This window comes from Ochotona princeps, chromosome 22, assembly GCF_030435755.1.
Source record: "Ochotona princeps isolate mOchPri1 chromosome 22, mOchPri1.hap1, whole genome shotgun sequence".
Classification (NCBI taxonomy): domain Eukaryota; kingdom Metazoa; phylum Chordata; class Mammalia; order Lagomorpha; family Ochotonidae; genus Ochotona; species Ochotona princeps.
This window is the reverse complement of record NC_080853.1, coordinates 19,138,441-19,163,524: the sequence shown is the minus strand read 5'-3', so window position 1 is coordinate 19,163,524 and position 25,084 is coordinate 19,138,441. Positions and strand designations below refer to the sequence as shown.

At 47.4% G+C, this 25,084-nt stretch overlaps 1 protein-coding gene across 1 annotated transcript in view; it reads left to right on the top strand.

Moving 5' to 3' along the window:
- The window catches only part of ASXL1 (ASXL transcriptional regulator 1), a 65,277-nt gene that overhangs the window by 32,637 nt on the left and 7,556 nt on the right, over window positions 1–25,084 (top strand). The window contains exons 4-9 of the mRNA XM_058679843.1: window positions 21,706–21,826; window positions 21,902–21,999; window positions 22,519–22,612; window positions 23,065–23,217; window positions 24,342–24,505; window positions 24,600–24,696. Of these exons, the coding sequence (XP_058535826.1) occupies window positions 21,706–21,826; window positions 21,902–21,999; window positions 22,519–22,612; window positions 23,065–23,217; window positions 24,342–24,505; window positions 24,600–24,696 (727 nt within the window). The remainder of the gene's footprint in view (window positions 1–21,705; window positions 21,827–21,901; window positions 22,000–22,518; window positions 22,613–23,064; window positions 23,218–24,341; window positions 24,506–24,599; window positions 24,697–25,084) is intronic.

The following is a 25,084-nucleotide window of genomic DNA, read 5'->3' as shown; positions in this document are numbered from 1 at the left end:
CCCAGCCCAGCCTACCACATCCTTCTGTACACCAGTGGTTGCCAGAAGCTAGTTGGGGTGACCCCTCCCCCCAAACTCCCATAGGTCTGCCCCCAGCCCAAGTTGTTGTGCATGCTGGCATGTGGCACAGCCTAGCGTGGTCCATTGTACATCCTGTCTGGCTCTTGTGCACACCCATGGGTGCTACAGCTTAACTCAACCTGACCCACCCCTAGACCTGGCCCACATATGTGCTCTTGGGTGCTACCATCCATCTCTCATGCTCATCAGCAGGAGCTGCAGACTAGCAGGGGAGTTCTTCAAGTTCCTCTGCCATGCTTGTTCCCATCCTTGGATCTTTGGGGGTATGCTGGTGGGTGCCCTGACATAGTCTGGCATGACCTACACCCAGAGTCAGCACTCACCAGTGAGTGTTGCAGCCCATCCTAGTCTGGTGCAATCCATATCCCTCCTGGCTCTTGTGTGCCAGCGAGTGCTGCAACCTTCCCCTGCATGGCCTGCCCCCAGACCTGGCCTGCAGACATGCTGGCAGGTGCAGCAGCCCTCCTACTCTGACCCACTCCCAGCTATATCTCTGTGTTTACCATGAGGGCTGCGACCTAGCAGGGGAATCCCCCAAATTCCCCTGTCAGACCAGCTCTCAGTCCCAGTTTTCCTGTGTGCTAGTAGGTGTTGTGCCGTTGGTTGGCATGGTCAACACTCCTGGCGTTTGCATTTGCCAGCTAGTCCAGCCTCCTCCCAGCTCCATATCTTGAGTGCTCGTGAGTTCTGTGGTCCATCCTGGTTCAGCCTGTCGTCATCTTCAGCTCTGGTGCAAACTGGTGGGTGTTGCAACCCAGCTGGGAGCTGGGGCAGAACCATACTGAAGCTAGAAACCAGGAGTTTGATCCAGGTCTCCAGTGTGGGTGATAGGGGCCCAAATGTTTGGTTCATCTTCCACAGCTTTCCTGCCAGGGCTTATAAGGGAGCTGGATCAGAAGCAGAGAAGCAGTGAACTGGTGCCCATTTGGGTTGCTGGCATCCCACGAGAAGGCTTCTCTACTCCACCAAATGCGAGCGTGCTAGCCCCTCTGGATTGCTTTTCTTTACTTTTTCTTTGGGACTGGTTTTGAGCACATTAATCAGTATCATTCTTTCAATGTTTTTGTTGGCTTGTTTGAAAGCTGGAGTATCCTTAAATGGGCTAAGATGACCAGGACTATGTCAAGCAGAAGCCAGGAGCCTGGGAACTCCCCCTAGGCATTCTGTTGTGTGTCAGGAACGCAAGCAAGCACTTGAAGCATTGTCTGTTACCTTCCCAGAAGCATTGGCAAGGAGCTCGATTGGAAGTGGAGCAGCCAGGACTCCAATCCTGGCTCTGATACTTAGTGCAGTGGTCACAAGCAGCAGCAGCTTAACCTACTGCTCCATGACAGCTCCCCCTCTGCTGCTTGGTTATTTGTCTGTAGTTTGCATCAAGCTGGGTTGCTGTTTGGCTAGTATTTGTTCAAGTTGTTTTCTGTCTCTCCCCTCTCCTGTGAGCATCTCTGTCCATACACTGGGCAGCCTGAAGTTGGCCCCCAGTTCAGTGATAACTTGTAACTGTTTTAGATATTTCTTTCTCTGTGCCTTCAAGTTTACTTTGTCTTTGCAATGTCCAGCGTGAAGTTACTCTAATTTGTGTGTATGTGTGTGTCTTGTGTTTAATCCTTTGAATTTAATTTTGTTGTAAGATATATCTATTCAGAAGGCAAAGTTAGAGAGCGAGCTTCCATTCTCTGGCTCACTCTCCATATATTCTCAAAGCCAGAGCTGGACCTGGTAGAATAGTGGGGACTCCCGTGCTAATCCATTGTTCCTGTTGGTGAGCGTGAGAGCTGGAAGTAGGGGCAGACCAGGCTGGGCAGGGCTACAACACTTGTCAGCCTGCGTGTGAACTAGGTTAGCGGGAGAGCCATGCTGGGCTATCTGTATCCACTGGTACAGGCATGAGCCAGAGTAAGGGCAGGTGGATTGGACTTTGCTGTAGCATCAGCTGGTAAGTGCTGGGACTGGGGCCAAGTCCTTTCGAACTAGACTGCAGAACACCTGGAGAGTGCAAGAGTGGGTCCAGTGGGGAGGCTGTGAGCACCTCTCTGATGGGCTGCAGCTCCCACTGGTGAGCATGAGAACCAGGGCTCAGGGTAGGCCTTGCTGGAAAAGTGGTGGCACCCCTGGCATGTGCGTGCTAGAGAGTGGAATCAGTTGAGTTGAGTTAGGCTTCAACGTTCAATGCGCAATGATGTATACGAGAGCTCAGTGGAGTGTGGGACAGACCGAACCAGTCTACTGCACATGGTGGCAGGCACAGGAACCAGAGCCGGGGGCCGGTTATTGGGGAGGTTATTGGGGGTCACTCTGACTGGTGTATGTGAAGACTAAGCATGCGATAAGCAGGGTTGGGCTGGGCCAGAGCACCCTTTGATATGCAGAGGAAGGAGGGCAGAACAAATTGATCAACTACCTCAGTGAAGATTAATAGATTTCTAGGTGAATGGAGACTCTGAGATGGACTATGTCAGTCAGTTGACCTTGGAAGGATTTCTTCATTCTGGGAGTGGCAATATCAGCAACATTTCCAAACTATTGAAACCACATGAGCAGAACTCTCAGAACGTGCCTCACGTCGGGAACCCTGGGATGACTGGGTACTGGGGAGGCTGGACGTGGTCTCTCCCATTGTATCCTCCCCTCTCCCAGATAATAGGAAGAAGACAAAGCAAATGTGTAAAGAGTGGTCTTCCCACTTTCCCAGAACCTTGACCCTTCCCACCCTGAACGACTGTGTAAACATCATCAAAAGCAGGATGCTGGATGGGAAGCGGGGCTGTTGGGATTAAAACTGGCACCCATGTGGGATCCTGGCGCATTCAAGGTGAGGACTTTAGCTGCTAAGCCACCGCGCCGAGCCCATCTTCTAGGTTTCTTAGGTGGGGCTGTTGGCAGGGCACAGTAGGCTAAGCTCCACCTACATTGCTAGCATCCCATATGAATGCCGGTTCATGTCCAGCTTTTGATCGAGATCATGTTCCACTTCTGATCTAGTTCCCTGCTTAAGGCCTGGAAAAACAGCAGAGTCTCTGCATTAACATAGGAGACCCAGGACCCGGTGCAATAGCGTAGCGGTTAAAGTCCTCACCTTGAACACACAAGGATCCCATATTGGTGCTGGTTCTAATCCTGGCGGCCCCACTTCCCATCCAGCTCCCTGCCTGTGGCCTGGGAAAGCAGTCGAGGATGGCCCAAAGTTTAGGGACCCTGCCTCTGTGTGGGAGACCCAGAGGAAGTTCCTGGCTCCTGGCTTCAGATTGGCTCAGCTCCAGCTGTGTGGCCACTTGGGGAGTGAACCATCGGACAGAAAGTCTTCCTGTCTGTCTCTCCTCTTCTCTGTATATCTGCCTTTCCAATAAAAATAAATAAATCTTAAAAAACATGGGAGACCCAGAAGAAGCTCCTGGCTTTATGTTGGCCCAACTCTAGCTGTTGCAGCCATTTGGGGAGGGAACCATCAGATGAAAGATCTTGCTGCCTCTACTTTTCTCTGCTGCTCTGCCTTTCAAATAAAAATAAATCTTAATTTTAAAAAAGGAAGAGATAGTTTTAGGTATATTAGAAGTTGCAATACCAGGGCCCAGCACAATGGCTCAGTGGCTAATCCTCCCTGGCACAGGCGCTGGGATCCCGTATGGGTGCTGGTTCATCTCCCAGCTGTTCCACTTCCCTTCCAGCTCCCTGCCTATGGCCTGGGAAAACAGTGGATGATGGCTGAAAGCCTTGGGACCCTGCATCCTCCATAGACCCAGAAGAAGCTCCTGGATTTGGACTGGCTCTGCTCTGACCGTTGTGCTTATTTGGGGAGTGAAGATCTTTCTCTTTGTGTCTCCTCTCTGTAAATCTGCCTTTCAAAGAGAAAAATGTTTAAAATTTACTGGCTGCAGAGGCTGGAGTGACTTTTTAAAAAACAAAGTAGATTTCTCTTTTTCTTCCCCCCCCCCCCAAATCTCCTAAATAAATGTCTTAAAAATACAGGAAACTAACATTTGTACAATACTGTTAAAGAAACTCAGGCCTTAACATTTAAATGAGTGTTGGGGAAGTGGATTAGTTCATCCAGGACTGCTTTAGGTCTGGCATGTGGTGCAGTTGGTTAAGCCACATCCTGCAGAGCGGTCATCCCCTAGAATGCCATCTTAAGTACTGTTGCTCCACTTGCAGTCCAGTTTCTGCTCTGGGCCTGGCAAAGCAGCCCCTGTCAACCTGTGTGGCAGACCTGGAAGAAGCTCCTGACTTTGTCCTGGCCCAACCCTGTTTCCGCCATTTGGGTAGTGAACCAATAGATGGCTCTCGCTCTCTGTACTCCTCTCTCTCTAACCCTGCCTTTCAAATAGCTAAATAAACTTTGAGAGAAAGCCCCTATAATTTCAATGACATCCCTTTGTGCTACCGTTTTTCTGTTTGTATCCCCCTTGCCCCCAAATCCTTGGTAACTGCTGGTTGCTTTATTGTTGCCGCTCTCCCTGTAATTTTTTTTCTTAAAGATTTATTTATTTTCATTACAAAGTCAGATATACAGAGAGGAGGAGAGACAGACAGGAAGATGCTCCATCCCATGATTCACTCCCCAAGTGGGCAGCAACAGCCGGTGCGCGCCGATCTGAAGCCAGGAACCAGGAACCTCCTGCGGGTCTCCCACACGGGTGCAGGAACCCAACTGCTCAACTGCTTTCCCAGGCCACAGTCAGGGAGCTGGATGGGAAGTAGAGCTGCCGGGATTAGAACCGGCGCCCAGATGGGATCCCGGGGCGTTCAAGGCCGAGAACTTTAGCCGCCAGGCCACGCCGCCGGGCCCTCTCCTTGTAATTTTGTCCTCTTCAGATATCATATAAATAGAGTCATATAATATGTTGTCTTTTTTTTTTTTTAATTAAAAAGTCAGATATACAGAGAGGAAGATCTTCTGTCCGATGATTCACTCCCCAAATGGCTGCAACAGCCAGTGCTGCGCCAGTCTGAAGCCAGGAGTCAAGAACTTCCTCCGGGTCTCCCACGCGGGCGCAGGGTCCCAAGGCTTTGGGCCGTCTTCGTCTGCTTTCCCAGGCCACAAGCAGGAAGCTGGATGGAAAGTGGAGCTGCCGGCATTAGACCTGGCACCAATATGGGATCGCGGTGCATTGAAGTCGAGGACTTTAGCCACTAGGCCACCACGCCAGGCCCATATGTTGTCTTCTGAAGTTGGCTTTTTTTATTCAGTGTCATTCTGCTGTAGTCTACCTGGTGTGTATTATTGTGTTACTGAGCAGTAGTCCATTGGGCAGACCACAGTTTCTTTCTTCCATTGAGGAACATTGGAATAGTTCCGGTTGGGACTCAGGAATGACGCTCCTGTGTGTGTGTAGGCTGCAGTGTGAAAACACGGTGTCGAGGGTAGGCATTGTGGACTGAAATGGCTGGGTTCTGTGGTAAGCAGCCACTTCACAGTTTATCCTAGACTGACAACAGCGTTTGTCGTTCCTACTAGCAGCAGGTGAGAAAGGCAGCCATGCATTCTTCTCAGCTCTCGGTATTGTCCGTGCTCTTCCTTCCGTCTTTTGTCCTTGAGCCTCAGGTCTCCAGCTGGCTGCTCCCCGATGACCGAGGGTGTCGGGGAGCTGTTCATATACGCGTTCCGTTTGAATGTCCTGTCTAGTATAGTTTATGCTTGAGTCATTTCCACTTACTAACTGGACATTTTTTATTGTTTATTGTAGAGTGCTCTGGAAAAGTCCTTTGTGGGACGTGTGATTTGTGAATTGTTTCATTTAGTTTAAACATGTGTCTCAGAGCAAAAGCTTTAAATTCTGTTGAAGCCTAACTTGGCAACTTTTGAGTTGTATAACCATTTGTTTGGTGTTATGTTTAAGAACTCTTTGTAGATAACAGATTTTTTCCTATTTGTTTTTATTTGAAAGTCACATAGAGAGGAAGATCTTGCATTCACTGATTCACTCCCTAAGCTGCCACGGTGGCTAGAACTGAACCGATCCAAAGCCAGGAGCTCTTTAGGGTCCCTCTCACGGGTGCAGGGACCCAACATTTTGGGCCGTCCTCGTCTGCTTTCCCAGGTAACAAGCAGGCAGCTGGATGGGAAGTGGGGCCTGTGGGATTAGAAGCGGCGCCCATATGGGATCCCAGAGTGTGCAAGGTGAGGACTTTAGCCGCTAGGCCCTATGTTGCTGGATTCTTAACATGACCTCTCCAGTGGCCTGTTAGCTTGTTTGGCCTGTTGCTGCTGTTCACTTTGATCACTTGGATAGGGGAACCCCTACCAGCCTGCGTTGTTGTAAAGCTCCTTTTAACCCTGTAAAACTTACAGCTGTTGCGCCCGGCGGCGTGGCCTAGCGGCTAAAGTCCTCGCCTTGAACTCGCCCCGGGATCCCATATGGGCGCCGGTTCTAATCCCAGCAGCTCTACTTCCCATCCAGCTCCCTGTTTGTGACCTGGCAAAGCAGTTGAGGACAGCCCAAAACTTTGGTATCCTGCACCGTGTGGGAGACCTGGAGGAAGTTCCTGGCTCCTGGCTTCGGATCGGTGCAGCACCGGCTGTTGCTGCTCACTTGGGGAGTGAATCATCGGACGGAGCATCTTCCTGTCTGTCTCTCCTCCTCTCTGTATATCTGACTTTATAGTAAGAAGAAATAAATCTAAAAAAAAAAACTTACAGCTGTTTTATGGGTGAGACTTTGAAGCTCTTTTATATCCATTTCAACTCACCTATTTACGTGTTGATATTTCTACGAAATAATATGTTTCAGTGAGTTATACTACTATCATTACTATTACTTTCTTGGGTGAGTGAAGGAATGCGATGAGCCCTAACTTGGCTGGTGGTAACTCTGTCTGGTGGCATCTGTACTCATGGTGGTGCCTCGCCTCCATGTCTCTTTTCTGACAGAAGATTATCTTGATTCATCTTGCACTGTTCTGCCCTAATGTGAGCCCTTCCTCCCCCAAGTCCTGGTTGTTTTCTGCAGAGTGATGTTTAGAAACCAAGATCTGGGTTCCAAACATTCTTGCAGCTTTGCAGGTATTGCTGATAGCAGTTCGTTTCAGGGGAAGAGCTCAAATATTTCTGAGGGCTCAGCTGTTTCTGAGCCCTATTTACAGACATGCCTGCGTTCATCTCTGTGTCCAGCTTTAGCTAGATACATTGAGAGCTCTTGTGTTTACAGATAGGAACACAAGTTACAATCTAAGCCCAGAAGGTTTGTTCTGATTTTTTATTTTTTATCTGTTACCCTAATGCATCTGCTTAATCTCTTAATGCCCAACCCTCTCCCCATCGTCATTGCTGACCCTCCCTCATGGGAGTGTTCTCTAGCCGTCTTGGACCATCTCTGCTGGGTTTGCGCCCCTTGTCCATGAATGGTTCCCCTCCTTTGCTTGAGCTCCAGCCCTCCCTCCATGCTTCCTGTGCCTCGCAGAGGCCCTCTGTGCCTTGCCTTTGTCATCTCTGTGCCTTCTCCCCTCAGCTGAGACTCCCACGCCTTGCTGCACTGCTGCCTACTTGGTCTCTGATGCCCTGCTGCTGTAATCTCCCTTTTCATGCAACTCTGTGTTTGCAAAGCTTCCTGCCTTGATTTTCACCAAATAATGGGATGGACAGCTAGGTTAGGGAGGAGAAAACAAAACAGCTCTTCTCATTTACAAAGAGAGATTGAGTAATTTTTAAAATTTGCTTCCAGGCCGTGGGCTTTATTAGGGTATCATTTGATAAGTTTTTTATTTTTTTATGAAGTCCATTTAGAAATATTTCTCCATTCACTGGTAAAAAAAAAAAGTCTAGAAGCTTATATTTTTGGCTCTTAGGTTTAGATCTGTGATCTCTCTCAAGTTAATGATATGTGGTTTGAGGTAGGTTTGTGTTTTTATGTTTAGCTGACTTCAGCTTCCTTTTTGAAATGACTTTTCTTCCCCGAGTAAATGGCTTTTGTGCTTTTGTCACAAATTATTTGGGTAGACGTGGATGAATGTTTTATACTCTTCACTGTTCCATAAGTCTATTTACTGTTGAATGCAAGGTGTCCCAGAGTGAACAAATGGGACGGTCTCTCTCTAGCTCTGAGTCCTTTCATATGTCTCCCTCATTCCTAAACACACCTTTAATGCCCCTTGCTCTCTGTCTCAGTAAGATATTCTAAGCTTGGCTGGTATTTTCCCAGCTTCAACTCTGAACTCACTCATTTTTCTAAAGAACCCTGGTTTCTTTGGGTTTAGACCAATGTGCGTGTCTGTGTCCGTTTCTGCACTTCTGTGTTGACCTCCCTTCACGCAGCGCTCACAGGTGCCTTCTGTACCAACCTCAGGATTTATTTTGGTGTTGCCCTCTCCAGGTTTATAATTTCTACTCTGGCTTGGAAACCCTAACTCCAGTTACCCCTTTGTCTAATTTATTTGCTTAGTTCTAGAAAACATTCACTTCGTAGTTTCAGAATTGCCAACCTATCCTGTAAAAAATACATCTTCTAACTACAATTCAGTATTCGGTTATAGTTCATTTAGATTAAAAATCTTAGTAATGTCTTCAAAAGTTACTTGGGGAAGAGGGGTGATACAGTGGTGTGTCAGGTTAATCCTCCAGCTGTGGCACTGGCATCCCACAGGAGCACCAGTTTGTATCCTGGCTGTTGCACTTTGATTCAGCCACTTCTTACAGCCTGAGAGGGCAGTGAAGGATGGTCCTAGTCCTTGTGCCCTTGTACACACTTGGGAGACCCAGAAATAAGCTCTGGCCATTGCAACCATTTGGGGAACGGACCACAGGGTGGAAGAACACGCGCTGTCTCGCTCGCTCGCTCGCTCGCTCGCTCTCCCTCTCTCGTGCTCTCTCGCTCTCCCTCCCTCTCTCTCCTGTTCCACCTCTTCATCTCTCTACCTCTCTCCCTAAAAACCTACCTTTCCAAAAAAAAAAAAAAAAGTACTTGGGGTACATGCTGTTTGAGCACTAGTTTCAGTCCTGGCTGTTCCACTTCTGATCCAGCCACCTGCTGGTGCTCCTAGGAAGGTAACCGCGTCTCTGGCTTCAGCCTGAGCCAGCCCTGGCTGTTGCAGCTATTTGGGAAATAAGCCAGCTGATGAAGACCTCTCTCCTGCCTTGCAAATAAACAAGTCTTGTCTTTTTTGTAAGAGTTGCTTGAATGAGACACACCTCTGTACCCAGTTGCTAAACATAGTAATATGGTTATGATGCTGTGTTATGTCAGTCATTCAAAATACATCTTAAAAAATTTTAGAAGTATGGATAGTTAATCTTTTCAGGGTTACTAGAAAACATGTTGTTCCTTTTATTTTTCTTAAAAATTTTTTATTTATATTGGAAAGGCAGACATACAGAGATGTTCCATCCACTGATTCACTCCCCAAATCTGGCGATTGCAAGTACTGGGCCAGACTGAAGCCAGGAGGAGTCTAGAACAACTTCATCTGGTCTCCTGTGTGGTTGAATGATCCAAGTACTTGAGCTGTCATTGGCTGCCTTTCTTTGGCTTATTACCAGGAGCAAGGTTAGCTGGGACTCAGACCAGCACTCCATATAGGATGTGAATTCCTAAACCTGGCTTCACTTGTTGCAATGCATCACCTGTTCCTTCATTAACTTTTATTATTACTGGTTTAAAGATTTTATTTATTTGAAAGGTGGAGTTGGAGATTTTCCATCTACTGTTTCACTGCCCAAATGGTTATAAGAGCCAGGAGATTCATCTGGGTCATCTTAAACATGATAGCAGGGACCCACGCAATCGGGCCACCTTCTGCCTTGCCAAGCACAGTGGCAAGAACTGGATCCGAAGTGAGACAGCCCAGCACCTGTAGGGATGCCCATGTCACAGATGACTGCTTGTCCCACCATGATACCAACCTTCAGGCAGCAGCATTTCTGTTGGCAAGCATTAAAAGCCATGTTAACTGCCAGCATGGGACAACGGTTGCATAAACTTTGCTTCATTCACATCGGGGAGTATTACGCACCTGAGAAGATATAAAGATGTTGGAACCAGCATGGTGGCTTGGTGGCTAAATCCTCACCTTACAACCACTGGGAATCCATATGAGCGCTAGTTTGAGTCTTGGCTGCACCACTTCCCATCCAGCTCCCTGCCTGTGGCCTGGGAAAGCAGTAAAGGATGGCCCAAAGTCTTGGGATCCTGGACTCATGCTAGAGACCTGGAAGAAGCTCCTGGCTCCTGATCGGCTCAGCCCTAGCTGCTGTGGCTACTTGGGGAGTGAACCAGTGGATGGAAGATCTTTATCTCTCTCTCTCCTCCTTTGTGTAAATCTGTCTTTCCTATAAATAAATAAATCTAGACACTTAAGAAATGATGGCTTTTTCTGATTAAATTAAGTGGAAAAAGCAAGGTGTACTTCCCATGGTGTGCTTTTTGTGTATGTGTCTAAAGATGAAACGGAAGTACAGTAAGCATATACGTTAACATTTCTACCAAAGAAGAAGCATGCAAAGAGTCAACCAGAAACTGCTGAGGCTGTTCACACCTAGCAGGAGTGGGAGGAGGGGCTGGAGGGAGCTGTGCATGATGCCCCTTTCCTAAGCCGAGTGCTTTTGCGAAGCTTTTGCTTTTATAACTATGTTAAATTTCACATACTTCAAAATGAATAAGGATGAAAAATAAACAGAATAGATCCTAAGCAGAAGAGCTGAAGCTTGTGCTGTTAGATTCAGTTTCATTTGTTTTTCTGAAGCTTTGGTCCTAGAACCATCCTTTCTGCTTGTTTCTAGTATGGACTGTCCCTAGGATTGACCAGGACTGACGGAGGAGTTCCTGTGGGCCAAAGCGTGTTCAGTCCTGACACTGTCAAGTTGTAGGCAAACCACAGCCAGTGGGTTACCCTGTGGCCACACGTATGGCTGTTTTCCTGGGGTGTCTGAAAAAGTCTCTGTCCTGTGTTGTAGTGGTACCCTGATCCCCCTAGATCTCAGTTTGTTGTTACTCCTTAATGTACACACGTTTTCTCTACCTGTGTTACGTTTGTGTGAGGTACATTCATGTTGTTGGGAGGGAAGTTAGCTGACACCTTACATGTCTTCACTGTGTTGGTGCTGCTGAGTTACTAGTTTAGCCCGGAGTTCCAGAGGCAGTACTTCCAAAACCACTTTGAAGAAGCGGGATGAATGCATTTGTGACTTCGTGATGTAACCGTCTCCGGTTCTCCTGTTTTGAAAGTTCACAAACCATGCTGTGTTGTGGGTCTTGTTTTCACTGCCTGTGCTCAGCATTTTGTGTTATTAAAAGTGAGAACTCTCATCTTCATTTTAGGACAACTGAAAATGTTTTCTCCTTCTGGACCTTCTAGTTTGTGGAATGTGAAACTTCCGTAAAATTTTTAGATATTATTGTTTATAGAGCTTCTGTATAATTTCATTTTAATTTCTAGCATTCATTTGTCTGGCATTCTTCATTAAAGAAGCACTATACTTGGGCCCAGCATGGTAGCCTGTGGCTAAAGTCTTTGTTTTGCATGCATCGGGATCCCATGTGGGTGCCGGTTTTAATCCCGGCAGCCCTGCTTCCCATCCAGCTCCCTGCTTGTGGCCGGGGAAGGCTGTTGAGGACTGCCCAACGCCTTGGGACCCTGCAACCGTGTGGGAGACACAGAGGAAGCTCCTGGTTCCTAGCTCCTGGCTTTGGATCAAAGCAACTCCTGTTGTCGCGACCACTTGGGGAGTAAATCAGCGGACAGAGGATCTTTGTCTGTCTGTCCTCCTCTCTGTATATCTGACTTTGTAATAAAAATAAAGAAGCAGTCTACTTGTTTCTGGTTCTTTGACAACATTGACCATTAAACTTATTTATCTTTTCCTTTCAGTTTCTGCTTTTGTGTAAATTTGGTTACTGTCTTTCTGATAACTTGGACTCAAATATCCGATGGCCTTTGACAGGTCAGTTCATGGCATGAAAACTGATAGGTGGCCTGTGTTGTGGCATAGTGAGTTAAGTTGCTGTCTGAGGGGTCAGCATCTCATTTGGAAGTGCCAGTTTGAGTCACAACTGCTTTGCTTCTGATCCAGCTCCCTGGATGGGCCTGGGAAGCAGCAGATGATGAGCTCTGGGGAGACATGGATGGAGTTCATGCTTCTGACTTCTGCCTGGCCAACTCTGGCTGTTGTGGCTAACTGGGGATTGTAAGCAGCAGATGGAGGGTTTCTCTCTTCTTCTCTCCCTCACTCAGTTACTCTGCTTTTCTGATAAGTAAAATGTTTTTAAAATAAAAGAAGGATGGATGAATCATGGGTTCTGTGCTTGTGGGGGGCACTGTTAATCACTGTAGTGAGGACCCAGGTGATTTTGGGAGATCCCCAATTACCTGTATCTGAAGGTGTTTCTCTTGAGCTAGCCATTTTTCCATTAGGAGAAATTCCTCAATCCTCGCAACATTCTGTGCAGCTCTGAGAGGCAGTCTGGGGAAGAGAGCTGGTGAGGTCGCCACCTTGTGTGTGATGCTCAACTTGGCGCTCCTGTGTAGAGTGCACCTCTTTCTTCCTGCTCTGCCAGCGGTGCCTTGCTAGTTCTACCCCAGAACCTGGGGGGGTGGGGTTCAGTCTGCTTGGAGGGTGAAGCTGTTCCAGAGCTGCTGCAGAGCCCGCCCCCCGCTCCTCAGGGTGCACTGCTGCTGGCTGGTTCTTAGTTCTTGCTGGTGAAGCTTTCAGCCATTTCTCCTGCCCGTTCCCCGCCCCCTGTGGGGTTTGGTGCTGACCCCTGGCTCCCTGTTTGTGGCTCTGCAGTCCGTGGGCTGTGTCAGTTGTCTCCTGCTCTCCATCGTCCAGACTGCCGCCCCTCACCTGCTGCTTTGTCTCTTGCCGTTCCTCAGGCTGTGCATTTTTGTACCATTACCATTTTTAGGGTTTTTCTGCTGTAATGTCCGTCAGGAGGTGTTCATTTTGCAGTGTTTCCATAGGTAGGCCCGAAACTTTAGGCAGGGCAGGTAAGAAATGCCGTTGACACCCATTCCAAACCCGCCCAGCAGCTGCACAGGCCTGCGGTCCTTTCCTTCTCACCGGTGACCGCTCAAGTGAACTGCGTGTGCAGCCTTCCTGGGCGTGCGTGTCATGAAGAGTGGCCTGTCCACATTGGTGGATTTTTATTCCGTTTAACTTAAATACCCCTATTAAGGGCATTTAAATGCTTCACTTTTTCCCCCCAGTCTTGCCTTTTTATATTACCAACACTGCTGCAACATTATTTTATTTGGTATCCATATGCAAATGTGTGAGAATTTCTCCAGGGGACCATTGCCTCATATGGCATGTTTGCATGAAATAAAAATGAACTGGAAATTCTATAAGGCTTGATGAAAGATTTTATTCAGCTTTTGTAATGTTTTATAATAAAACAGTTCTTTGATATTTTCATTTATTTGAAAGACAGATTTACATAGAGAAGGATCTTCCTTCCTCTTGTTCATTCCTCAAATGGACAGCCAGGGCTGTAACAGGATAAAACTGGGAGCCTGGGACTTCTTCGGAGTTTCCCACCTGGATACCGGGCGCAAGCACATGGGCCATCTTCTGCCGTTTTCCCAGGAACGTTAGCAGAGAACTGGATCTGAAGTGGAACTTCTGGTTCTTAGAGGGGCAGCCATGCGGATGCTGGTGTTGCAGGCAGTGACTGAACTCATTATACCACAACAGCAGCCCCAAGAAAAGCACTAAAAACTTCCCGGTTTTTTTTTTTAAAGAATTGTATTGAAAAATAAATAATTTCTTATTATCTTAATATCAGAATGTATACCTACCTAATATATTTAATTTCTTGTGTTTTGCTTTTTAAATGAAGAACTCTCTAACTTCTTGATACTTGTATACAGTACACTTGCTATGTGCATACAGTTTATTTAAAAACGAAAGTTGATGTATTTTGCTATCGTTGCTGGAGCTGGTAACCTGCACATACATCCTGTTACCATTCTACAATTCAGAAGGCTGCTTCCTGAAGCCTGTCGATTCACAGATGTAGAGTGTGAGGCCTGTGGCCCACAGCACGTAGAATCTCTGCTCGCACATGTGGGTGGCAAATAACAGACAAATTTGTTTTGTTTCTGGTTGATGAAAACTCCTTCCTTCCAAGTTCTAGTGAAAACTTTGATTTCATTTTATTTAAACTTCATTTCAAGATTGTTCATTTAAAAAGAACTAGCTCTTCCTTTTCTTCTTGGAAAGCTGTGAAAGTGCTTCTAATAATGCAAATGATTTTTGTAAGATTTATTTATTTTTATTAGAAAGGAAAATTTACAGAGAGGAGGAGAGACAGAGCTTCCATGAGCTGGTTCACTTCCTAAGTAGCCGCAGTAACTGGCCAGAGCTGAGCTGATCCAAAGCCAGGAGCCGGAGCCAGGAGCTTCTTCCAGGGCTCCCACACACGGATGCAGGGTCCCAAGGTTTTGAGCCATCTTCTACTGGTTTTCCAGGCCAGAATCAGGGAGCTGGATGGAAAGTGGAGCAGTCAGGACTAGGACCTGCACCCACATGGAATACTGGTGCATACAAGCCTAGGATTAAACCACTAGACTGTTGCGCCGGGCTCTCAAATAAAATTTTTTGTTTGTTTTAAAAGTATCACATGCCCATGAAAAAAATTGTGCAGAATGAAGAATTTCTGCAAGCATAACAGTAAAGTCCATTTTAAAATGAGCCCGAAGAGGCTGGCGTTGTGACACCTCAGATTAAGCCACTCCTTGCAGTGCCTCCATATGAGTGCTGCTACAATCCCAGTGCTCCCATCCTGATCCAGCTCCTTGCTGATGTGCTGAGAAGAGCAGAAAATGGCTGGGGTTAGGACCTGGGTGGAGTCCTAGGCTTTGGCTTGACCCGGCGCTAGCTGTAATGGTCATTCGGGGATTGAACAGTGGATGGAAGAGTTCTCTGTTTTTGTTGTTTTGATTTCTCCACCCATCTTAAGTGTATTTTTTTCATTCACTAAAGATTTCAGCAGATATTCAAGGAAAACACGAATATGACCAATGACTATAAAACTTAAGTCAACTGTAAAATGAAAGTTTTGAAGCACAGGGAGGTGTGTGTATACCACCACTACATTCCCACTGGAAGGCTGGCAGACTATCAGCAGCGTATGGCGTGTGAATATGGAGCAATTGGAACCCTCATTTGGTGCGATTGTCTTTGGAAACCTGCTTGGATGTTGTTTGTTTTGTTTTGTTTTTAATTTAAAAAAAAAGCTTTTGTCTGTCTGAGTCCCTGCAATTCTTGCTAATGTCTGCTGTGGGGGGCAGCCAGTGATGGCCCAAGTGTTTGTTTTTTTGCCTTGTGGGAGGCCCAGAATAAATCTTTGGATACTGATTCTGGCCTGGCTAGCCCAGACTGCTGTATAGATTTGCGAAATTTAATCAGTAGGGGGAAGTTCGTGTTCTTTTGCTGTTCTTTCGGTCTCAGATAAATAGATTTTTTTTTGTTTTTTGATAGAATAAATAGGGCTTACAGCTTGGCTCAACTGAGTAGTTCTCCACTTCCAAGCACTGGCATCCCTTATGGACACAAGTTTTATTCCCCATGTCTCCACTTCCCGACCTGCTTCCTACTGTGGGTTGGGAAAGCAGTATAGGATGGTCCCTGGTCTTGGGACCCTGCATCCATGTGGGAGAGCCAGTAGAGCTCCTGGTTCCTGGCTTCGGATCAGCTCAGCTCTGGCCAGTTATTGCGGCCACTTGAGAAGTGAACCAGCTCATAGAAGATCTTTCTGTCCTCTCTGTAAATTTGCTTTTCCAATAAAATAAATGCTTTTTAAAAAAATGATGTAAAAGGGCCCGGCGGCGTGGCCTAGCGGCTAAAGTCCTCCTCACCTTGAGCGCCCCAGGATCCCATGTGGGCGCCGGTTCTAATCCCGGCAGCTTCACTTCCCATCCAGCTCTCTGCTTGTGGCCTGGGAAAGCAGTCTAGGACGGCCCAATGCTTTGGGACCCTGCACCCATGTGGGAGACCCGGAGGAGGTTCCTGGTTCCTGGCTTTGGATCGGCGCGCACCGGCCCGTTGCTGCTCACTTGGGGAATGAATCATCGGACGGAAGATCTTCCTTTCTATCTCTCTGTATATCTGACTTTGTAATAAAAATAAACAAATCTAAAAAAAAAAATGTCACTTGGGATGCCACACCTCGTGATTACTGTAATGTGAGACTACAGGAGAATGCTCTTACATCTGTGCTTTTTACATAATTTTTTTTAAAGATTTATTTTTTTTATTACAAAGTCAGATATACAGAGAGGAGGAGAGACAGAGAGGAAGATCTTCTGTCCGATGATTCACTCCCCAAGCGGCCACAATGGCTAGAGCTGAGCCAGTGCAAAGCCAGGAGCCAGGAGCTTCTTCCAGGTCTCCCACATGGGTGCAGAGTCCCAAGACTAGAGCTGTCCTCAGCTGCTTTCCCAGGCCAGATGCAAGGAGCTGGATGGGAAGTGGGGCCTCCAGGATTAGAAGCAGCACCCATATGGGATTCTGGCATGTTTAAGGTGAGGACTTTGGCTTCTACACTATCACCCTGGGCCCCTAAGTGACATCTTAATTGTGGCTAAATACTTGCTACCACAGTTTTCATTTTTAAAAAGTGGTGAACTTGGGCCCGGCGGCGTGGCCTAGCGGCTAAAGTCCTTGCCTTGAACGCACCGAGATCCCATATGGGCACCAGTTCTAATCCCGGCAGCTCCACTTCCCTTCCAGCTCCATGCTTGTGGCCTGGGAAAGCAGTAGAGGATGGCCCAAAACTTTGTGATCCTGCACCTGCATGGGAGACCCGGAAGAGGCTCCAGGTTCCCGGCTTTGGATCGGCACAGCACCAGCCGTTGCGGCTCACTCGGGGAGTGAATCAGCAGGTGGAAGATCTTCCTCTCTGTCTCTCCTCTGTGTATATCTGACTTTGTAATAAAAATAAATAAATCTTAAAAAAATGATGGACTCATACTGCATTAATTTAGCTGATTAATTTGGTGTGACTTCAATACTTTTTCTGCCGTTAATTCTGAGCTTTGTTTTAAGTGACTGTCAGTAGGAATGTTCTTGTAGGAAATGTTTGAGTTCTGTTAAGTTTTTTGTACATAGAGTTGGGATCCAGTGTTCATTGTTAGAGAAATGAAGCACAGGGCAGGGGTCAGTCTGCTGGGCATGGCCTGCCTGGCCCTCTGATGACAGGCGGGGGTGAGCATCCAAGGACTGACAGTGTCTCATTGGCCACAGGGGTAGGGGGAAAAAGATAAAAGAAAATAAATGAAACACAATTTTAGCTGCCACTAGTAAATCATTTTCTTGCTTTTTTTTTTTTTCTGTATGTGTCTGCATTTCCTAACACTGAGTCTAGCTTGGAATGCTTTTGAGCATTTGAGAAATGAAGTCAATGCACCGTGCATTCTTAGTGAATGGCGCTTTGCGTTCAGTGCTTCGTGTTTTCAGTTCTATCATGGTATCCTGAATAGATGTAGTCCATTCAACTTGAGCTTCTTGCATAGTGATTTATTGAGTACACTGCCATTCATTGGTCTTGTTAACAGTCTGGATGACAGGTGCTGCCTGTGGTCGTGAAGATGCTGCTTGTGCGTTGGGCAGTGTGTCCTCCAGGGACCCTGCATCTGGGGCCTTCGCAGCTTTGCATCTTCTCTGTGCCAGGCTGTGATCGCACATACCTGGATCAGCTTTCGTTGTACCTCTTCCTCATCCCAATCAACACTATTTTGTATTGTCAAGCCTTCCTTTCTGTTGTTTTCACAGGTCTGGTGGTGTAGTGTTGTGGTTTGGATTTGCATTATTCATATTTTCCTTACTGTTGGTAATGTTAGCTTTCTGTGTGTTGTCATGGCCATCTGGACACCACTTCTTGATGTAGTGCTTAATTCACTGCTTTCAGGATTTCTTTACTTATTGGAAAGGCAGCATTAAAGAGCAGCAAGAGACAGAGATCGGCCTGATTTTCTCTTTCTACAGATTAATATATAGTCTTTTACAAGTGTAGAAATGGGAATATAGAATAAAAGGATACACAGGTTGGACATCTCCGGTCTGAAAATCATTTTGAAATGCTCCAAAATCCCAAAGTTTGGAGAGCACCTGTGTGATGACAAGTGAAGCATTTCACACCTGATGTCATGTGAAAAGTCACAGTCAAAATGCACATCAAATTAAGTTCCCATCCATGACACCCATCTCCCATGTGTGGGAGCATGATTCACTCCTGGCTGCTCCACTTGTTAAAAGTTTTATTAATATTTATTGAAAGACAGGGAGAGAGATTCCTTTCTATATGGGATGCTGGCACTGTGGGCCAGGGCTTAGCTTGCTGTGGTACCACGCTGGCGCCTGCCTTTGCCCCTTTCTGTCCAGGTCCCTGGGAAGGGAACAGAAGATGGTCCGAGCATTGGGCCCCTGCATCACTGTGGAAGACTCAGAAATTCTAGATCCTGGCTTCTACTGGCCCAGCCCCAGCCATTGCTGGTATCTTGGAGTGAATTCTCCCCCACTCTGCCTTTCAAATAAATATGTTTTTAAAGACTTAGTTTTTATTGGAAAAGTGGATTTAGAGAGAGGAGGAGGAGAAATAATTCTTCCATCTGCTAATTCACTCCTCAGATAGCCGCAGCAACAAAGCTGAATTGATCAGGAGCCAGGAGCTTCTAGATCTCCCACATGGATTCAGGGACTAAGGATTTGGGCCACCCTTGGCTTTCCCAGGCCACAAGCAGGAGCTGAATGGGAAGTGGAGCAGCAGGGACTAAACTTGCATCCATATGTGATGCTAGCAACACAGGTGGAGACTGATGTACCGTTGTGCTGGCCTTCAAATAAGTGATTTAAAAAAAATAAAATGCAGGTCACTAAAAGTATACATGAAATATCTTCAGGGCCTGGCGTGGCGACCTAGCAGCTAAAGTCTTTGCCTTGAATGTGCCAGGATTTCATATGGACACCGGTTCTAATCCCAGAGGCAAAACTCCCCATCCAACTCCCTGCTTCTGGCCTGGGAAAGCAGTCAAGGACGGCCCAAAGCCTTCGGACCTGCACCTGTGTGGGAGACCTGGAAAGAGGTTCTTGGCTTCTGGCTTCCGATCAGCGCAGCTTTGGCCATTGTGGTTACTTGGGGAGTGAATCATTGGACAGAAGATCTTTCTCTCTGTCTCTTTCTGTATATCTGACTTTGCAATAAACTTCCTTTAAAAAAAAATCACCAAAAGCAATAGCAATCAAGATCAAAATAAACAAATGGGACTGCATCAAACTAAGAAGCTTCTGTACAGCCAAAGAAACAATCAACAAAGTAAAAAAGCAACCCACAGAATGGAAGAAGATCTTTGCGCACTACATAGGTGATAGGGGGCTAATCTCCAGAATATACAAAGATGTCCAGAAAAACCAAAACAACAAAACAAACCACTCAAGAAATGGGCACAGGATATGGGCAGACACCTTACAAAGGAACAAATCCAAATGGCAAACAAACATATGAAAAAATGCTCAAGCTCTCTTGCAATAAGGGAAATCCAAATTAAAACATCACTGAGGTACCACCTAATGCCAGTGAGAATGGTGCACATACGAAAAACCACCAACAGCACTTGCTGGGTAGGATGCGGGGAAAAGGCAACCCTATTCCAACTGCTGGTGAGACTGCAGGTTGGTGCAGCCTCTGTGGAAATCAATATGGAGAACACTCAGCTGAAAACCTGCATACCATATGATCCAGCAATAGCACTTCTAGGAATGTATTCAAAATACCTGTTATACGAGACACCAGCATGCACCCCTACGTTCATACCAGCACAATCAATAATTGCAAAAACTTGTAAGCAACCGAAATGCTCATCAGCAGAAAATTGGAGAAGAAAGCTATAGTTCGTCTACTCCATGGAATACTACTCAGCTATTAAAGAAACAAAATGCATTTCTTCATGGCCAAATGGGCCCAATTGGAAACCATTATGCTAAGGGAAATGAGCCAATCCCAAAAAGTTAGATACCACATGTTTGCCTTACTTTAACATGAAATTATGTCAATCCTAAAAGTAGTACCTGTAAATTGTACCTCAAACAGCCTGTATCACACACAGTAAGATATTGTGATGTAACTTATGAACCAATAATCAATGAGACAGACTGCTTATGAACTACATCAAAGAACTGAAAAGCCTGATATGTTTGTAATACCCTATGTTATTCCATAGTGGGTCAGGAGAGCAGAGAAATCTTCCACCTTTTTTGAGTAAGTGAGGAAGATGTTAAGTGTAATCTATCAAGATTGTAACAGGTAACTTACAGCAGACTCGAATCTGCACTAGACACTTGCTGGCTGGGCTGATCCTAGCACTTGCTGGCTGAGAATCATCCAGTTGAACCTTGGCCCTGGCCCAAGAACCTGGAATATCCTAATTTACCTTTGAAAAGCCAGAGGTTAATCTCATGATCCTTAAACCATGGACAGTCAGTAAACATAATTGCAAGATATATACAAAAGATTGGTTAGGTTTTGATTCTGAAGGACATTTATGACCAGTAGGGAAAAGAGAATCTACAAATTTATCGATTTTTAAAAAATATTTATTTATTTATTTTTATTATGAAGTCAGATATACAGAGAGGAGGAGAGACAGAGAGGAAGATCTTCCATCTGATGATTCATTCCCCAAGTGAGCCGCAACGGCCGGTGTGCACTGATCCAAAGCTAGGAGCCAGGAACCTCTTCTGGGTCTCCCACGCGGGTGCAGGGTCCCAGTGCATTGGGCTGTCCTCAACTGCTTTCCCAGGCCACAAGCATGGAGCTGGATGGGAAGTGGAGCTGCCGGGACTAGACCCGGCGCCCATATGGGATCCCGGGGCGTTCAGGGCGAGGACTTTAGCAGCTAGGCCACGCCGCCGGGCCCCGAAATTCTATTTGTTATGATTTAAAAAGGTAATACTATGATTTTACTTAATCATCTTCACATGGTTCAAAAACACTTCCTCTGTCTCCGTTTCCTCCCACTGGCCCCAGGATTAGTCCATCAATGCTCTTTCTTCGCCGGGGTTGAGGCAGCACCTCAGACCTCTCTGGGAATGGGTCGGCTTGAGTTGTGAGGCTGCACAGTGAGCCCGTGGAGGAAGCTTTTATTGGCAAATGAGCTTCAGGACTCTCCTTACGCTACAGTCTTGTTCCTGCTCTTGTAGTTGGGTTTGGATATTTAGCGTTTCCATTGGGCTCTGTCATGGCCGAGCTGCTCTTGTGCAGGCTTCCTTTGATTGCCAGAGGAAACTTCTGGAGTGTGAATTATTCCCCTGGCTAATGCCTGCAACAGCTGCACAGAGAATTCAAGCCTTATCTGTCACCTGCCTTCGTAGCACTTGCTCTGACTTTCATGTATCCCAGTTCTTCATACATACTTTGAAATCTACGGTTTCCTGAGTTTGGAATACTTTTCTCTTATTTGCTTGCCGATCCCTGTGGGCTCACAGCAGCCACTGTGATATCCAGATAAAGTAGCACAGCCCTTCCAGGAACTAGCAAAACAAAATTATATTTGATTTTTGTTTGGTAGGTGTTTATGAAAAGAACTTGATGAGAAAGAAGTCAGTTTGAAATGAAAAGGGGTTTGTCAATGTTTTAAACTCCGTTCCAAAGCATACAGTCACTGCTGGGCGCTAGGGTGACCTGTGTTGTCTTGCTGTCATAGAAGGATGCCCTGCAGTGGTCTCGCAGTGCAGCTGCAGTGGAGGCCGAGGAGCCGGAGGACTCTGCCGACGTGGAGAGCTGTGGTTCCAATGAAGCCAGCACTGTGAGTGGTGAAAACGATGGTGAGTGTCCAGAGGGAGTCGGGGGCAGGGCTCAGGCAGTCACTTGGAACTGATTTTTATTTTCTTCTCTCCCAGTATCTCTTGATGAAACCTCTTCGAACGCATCCTGTTCCACTGAGTCCCAGAGTCGGCCCTTGTCCAATCCCAGGGACAGCTGCAGAGCCTCCACACAGGTAGGGGGGCGGTGGCGGCAACTCCAGGCAGCCCTGAGTTAGGAGGCTCTCTTCTTGGGCTGCAGCTGTGCCTGCAGATGGAGAGGAGGGGTCTGGTCCCAGCCTGGTTGTGCCCTGTGAAGCTGGGCCATGTGAAACCTATCCAGCAGTGCCTCTGCCGCAGAGGGGCCCTCACTTCTCTTCTCCATGACTTCTCTTCGTTTCTCATCACACATGAACATCTAGGAAGAAGCCTAGTGCAGTGTGGTGATGACTCAAGCTTGGTAGTCAACAGTCTGAAGGTCCTGCTGCTGACCAGCTAGCTGTGCACGGCAGACTCCTTATCCCTAAATTGTAGTGCCAGTACCTTCCTACAAGCTACAGTGAGGCCTGGACAGTACAGGCCTGGAGTTCGGTAGCATTACCTGGCAGATGTGGCAGAGCGGGAACCCTGTTTTAAAAGCTGAGACTGTGCTATAGGCGGTGCTCTTGTTGGCTCTGCAGGTAACTTGGGCTCTGTTTATTTCCTCTGGGGTATAGGCAAACAGACAGAAGAAAAAGACGGGAGTGATGCTGCCTCGAGTTGTCCTGACTCCTCTGAAGGTAAACGGGGCCCACGTGGAATCGGCCTCAGGTACGTGTAACCTCATGCCAGCGGTGTCTGTGCCTCTCCTCCTGGGAACGCAGCCTCCCTGGTCAGCAGTCTGCCTTGGTGCTTGAATGCAATGGAGTCTGGAGGCCCACTCTGGAAGGCAGCGCGCTGTGGAGCACAGCCTGCCACAGGTTCTGGTGTTGACCTCTGCCGTGTGCCCTCCTCTGGGCCTCCAGGGCGCTTGTGAGGACCCCTGAAGGATTGTGCAGTGCCTTGTAAGGGTGGAGTGCTGTTCAAGCCCTGTTGACGGTTTGGCATTCTTAAGGTGATCTGGGAAAGCCAGACCGTGAGCTGGCAAGTGCTGGCTGCCTGAAGCTGGGCGACAGAAGTGCTTGGGCATTGCTGGCCGCCTCTCAGGGAGAGCTGGGAACATTTAGCTTGTCCGAAAGCCGCGGTGTGTGATGCTTTTGACCAGTGGAATGCTGTGCCTTCAGGGTTCTCGGGCCGCCACGCTGATGGCGAGAGCGGCAGCCCATCGAGCAGCAGCAGCGGCTCTCTGGCCTTGAGCAGCACTGCTATTCGTGGCCAGGCCGAGCTCGCCCGGGACCCTGCCCCGCTCCTGAGAGGCTTCCGGAAGCCAGCCACAGGTGAGTGGCTTTGGCACACATTTCTCTGCCTGTCATGGGGGCCCTGCAGGCCCAGGAAGAAGCTGATGTTTTCTACTCCAGTTTTCCTGCACCACTTGAGCTTTACCTCTTCGTTGGCCTTCTGTTTTTGTGTCTTCTTGGTATTTTGGTTATTTCACATGTAGATCTTTGCTAGACTGAGCGAGCTCCTGAACAGGCAGAAGTGGTGCCACATTGCTCCTTGTCTGCCCCTGCAGGGCTCTTGCCTGTGCCTACCTTGGTGCTGCTTAGTGAATGTGTTGGTGAGGAATTCCACATTCTGCTTTCTTGCCCTGCTCATCTCCCCAATCCTCCCTTTTTGTAGCCGAGGCACCAAGTACAGTCCAAGTGTCTGTTGAACTTGGGGGTGCGGGACCATTCGTTAGTGTTACACATTGTATACCTCCCACCTCCCAGCAGAGTTCCTTGCAATGCTAGTGTGCTCTTCACTATTTCAGGATTGATTTCTTGAGTACTGGGGATTTCTGTCCGTGGGGCACATGAAAGCATTGGAAAGCCTGTCTCTGACTTCTGAACGTTAGACCAAGCCATTGCCCCTGTGTGGACACAGCTTGCTGCCTTTCTAGCTCATTAGCAGTGTTCACTCTGAGGTTTCCTAGGTCTCTGTTCTCAGTGATTCTCTTGAAATGAAAGTACACTTGCCCTTTGATATTTCCGTTGGCTTTCAGTGACCCTTAGTGCGTCTCTGCATGTGCAGCCCACCTCTGCAGCCTGTTGGGGCGTCTGCGGATCATTCTGTCGAGCGCTAACTAGATTTGTGTTTAGACACCATACGTCATTTCTCCCCTTGGGCTTTGTGGATCATGCCCCTGCCTGGTCTGCTGTGGAAAGAGTGCTTCAGGCTGTGACATAGCACAATAGAGAAAGCCATCACAGGCCTACAGTGACAGTAACCAGACAGAGCAGTGGCAGCAGACAGACTCGGGTGGGCCATGGGATTGAGTAGGTATGTGCAGAGAAGTCCTGGTACTACAGTGCCGCCACCACAGTTTTCCCATGTGTTGTCTTTTTTGTTTTGTTTTTGTTTTGTTTTGTTCTTTAATCTGAATATCTGTGTCTGGTGCATCTTGCTTCAACAATCACAGGTCAGATGAAACGCAACAGAGGGGAAGAAATCGACTTTGAGACACCTGGGTCCATTCTGGTGAACACAAACCTGCGTGCGCTGATCAACTCTCGGACCTTCCACGCCCTGCCGTCGCATTTCCAGCAGCAGCTCCTCTTCCTCCTGCCTGAAGTGGACAGACAGGTACAAATGCACGGCCTTCCCATTGCCTCTAGCGGGCTCCAGTTTTCTTAAGTTCCTTTTCTTATGATTCTGTTTTTTCCTTTGATCCCTCAAGGTGGGGACAGATGGCTTGTTGCGGCTCAGCAGCAGTGCACTGAATAACGAGTTTTTTACCCACGCGGCTCAGAGCTGGCGGGAGCGCCTGGCTGACGGTAAGTAGTTCTGTCATTGATGGCTGGAGATGGACCTGCCACTTCAAACCCAAGCATGGAGTTCTCACAATCTTCCTTTTTTCTCAAGGGCGATTGAACATAAGGCAGGCTTTCCCACAGCGCCAAGTAGGTTTGGGGGTGTGACTGCTTCGCACAGCTCCAAAGAAGGATCAGGGTGTTTAGACTTTGCCTGTGCTATATGTGTAGAGCCATTCTACAAATGCTTTTTGTCTTTAAACCTCAAACACTACAGCCAGTGCTGTGATGACAGTGGATTGAGCTAACAACACTGGCATCTCACATGGGCACTGGTTCATGCTCTAGCTGCTCTGCTTCTAATCCACCTCCATGCTAATGTGTCTGGGAAAGCAGCAGAGCATGACGCAGA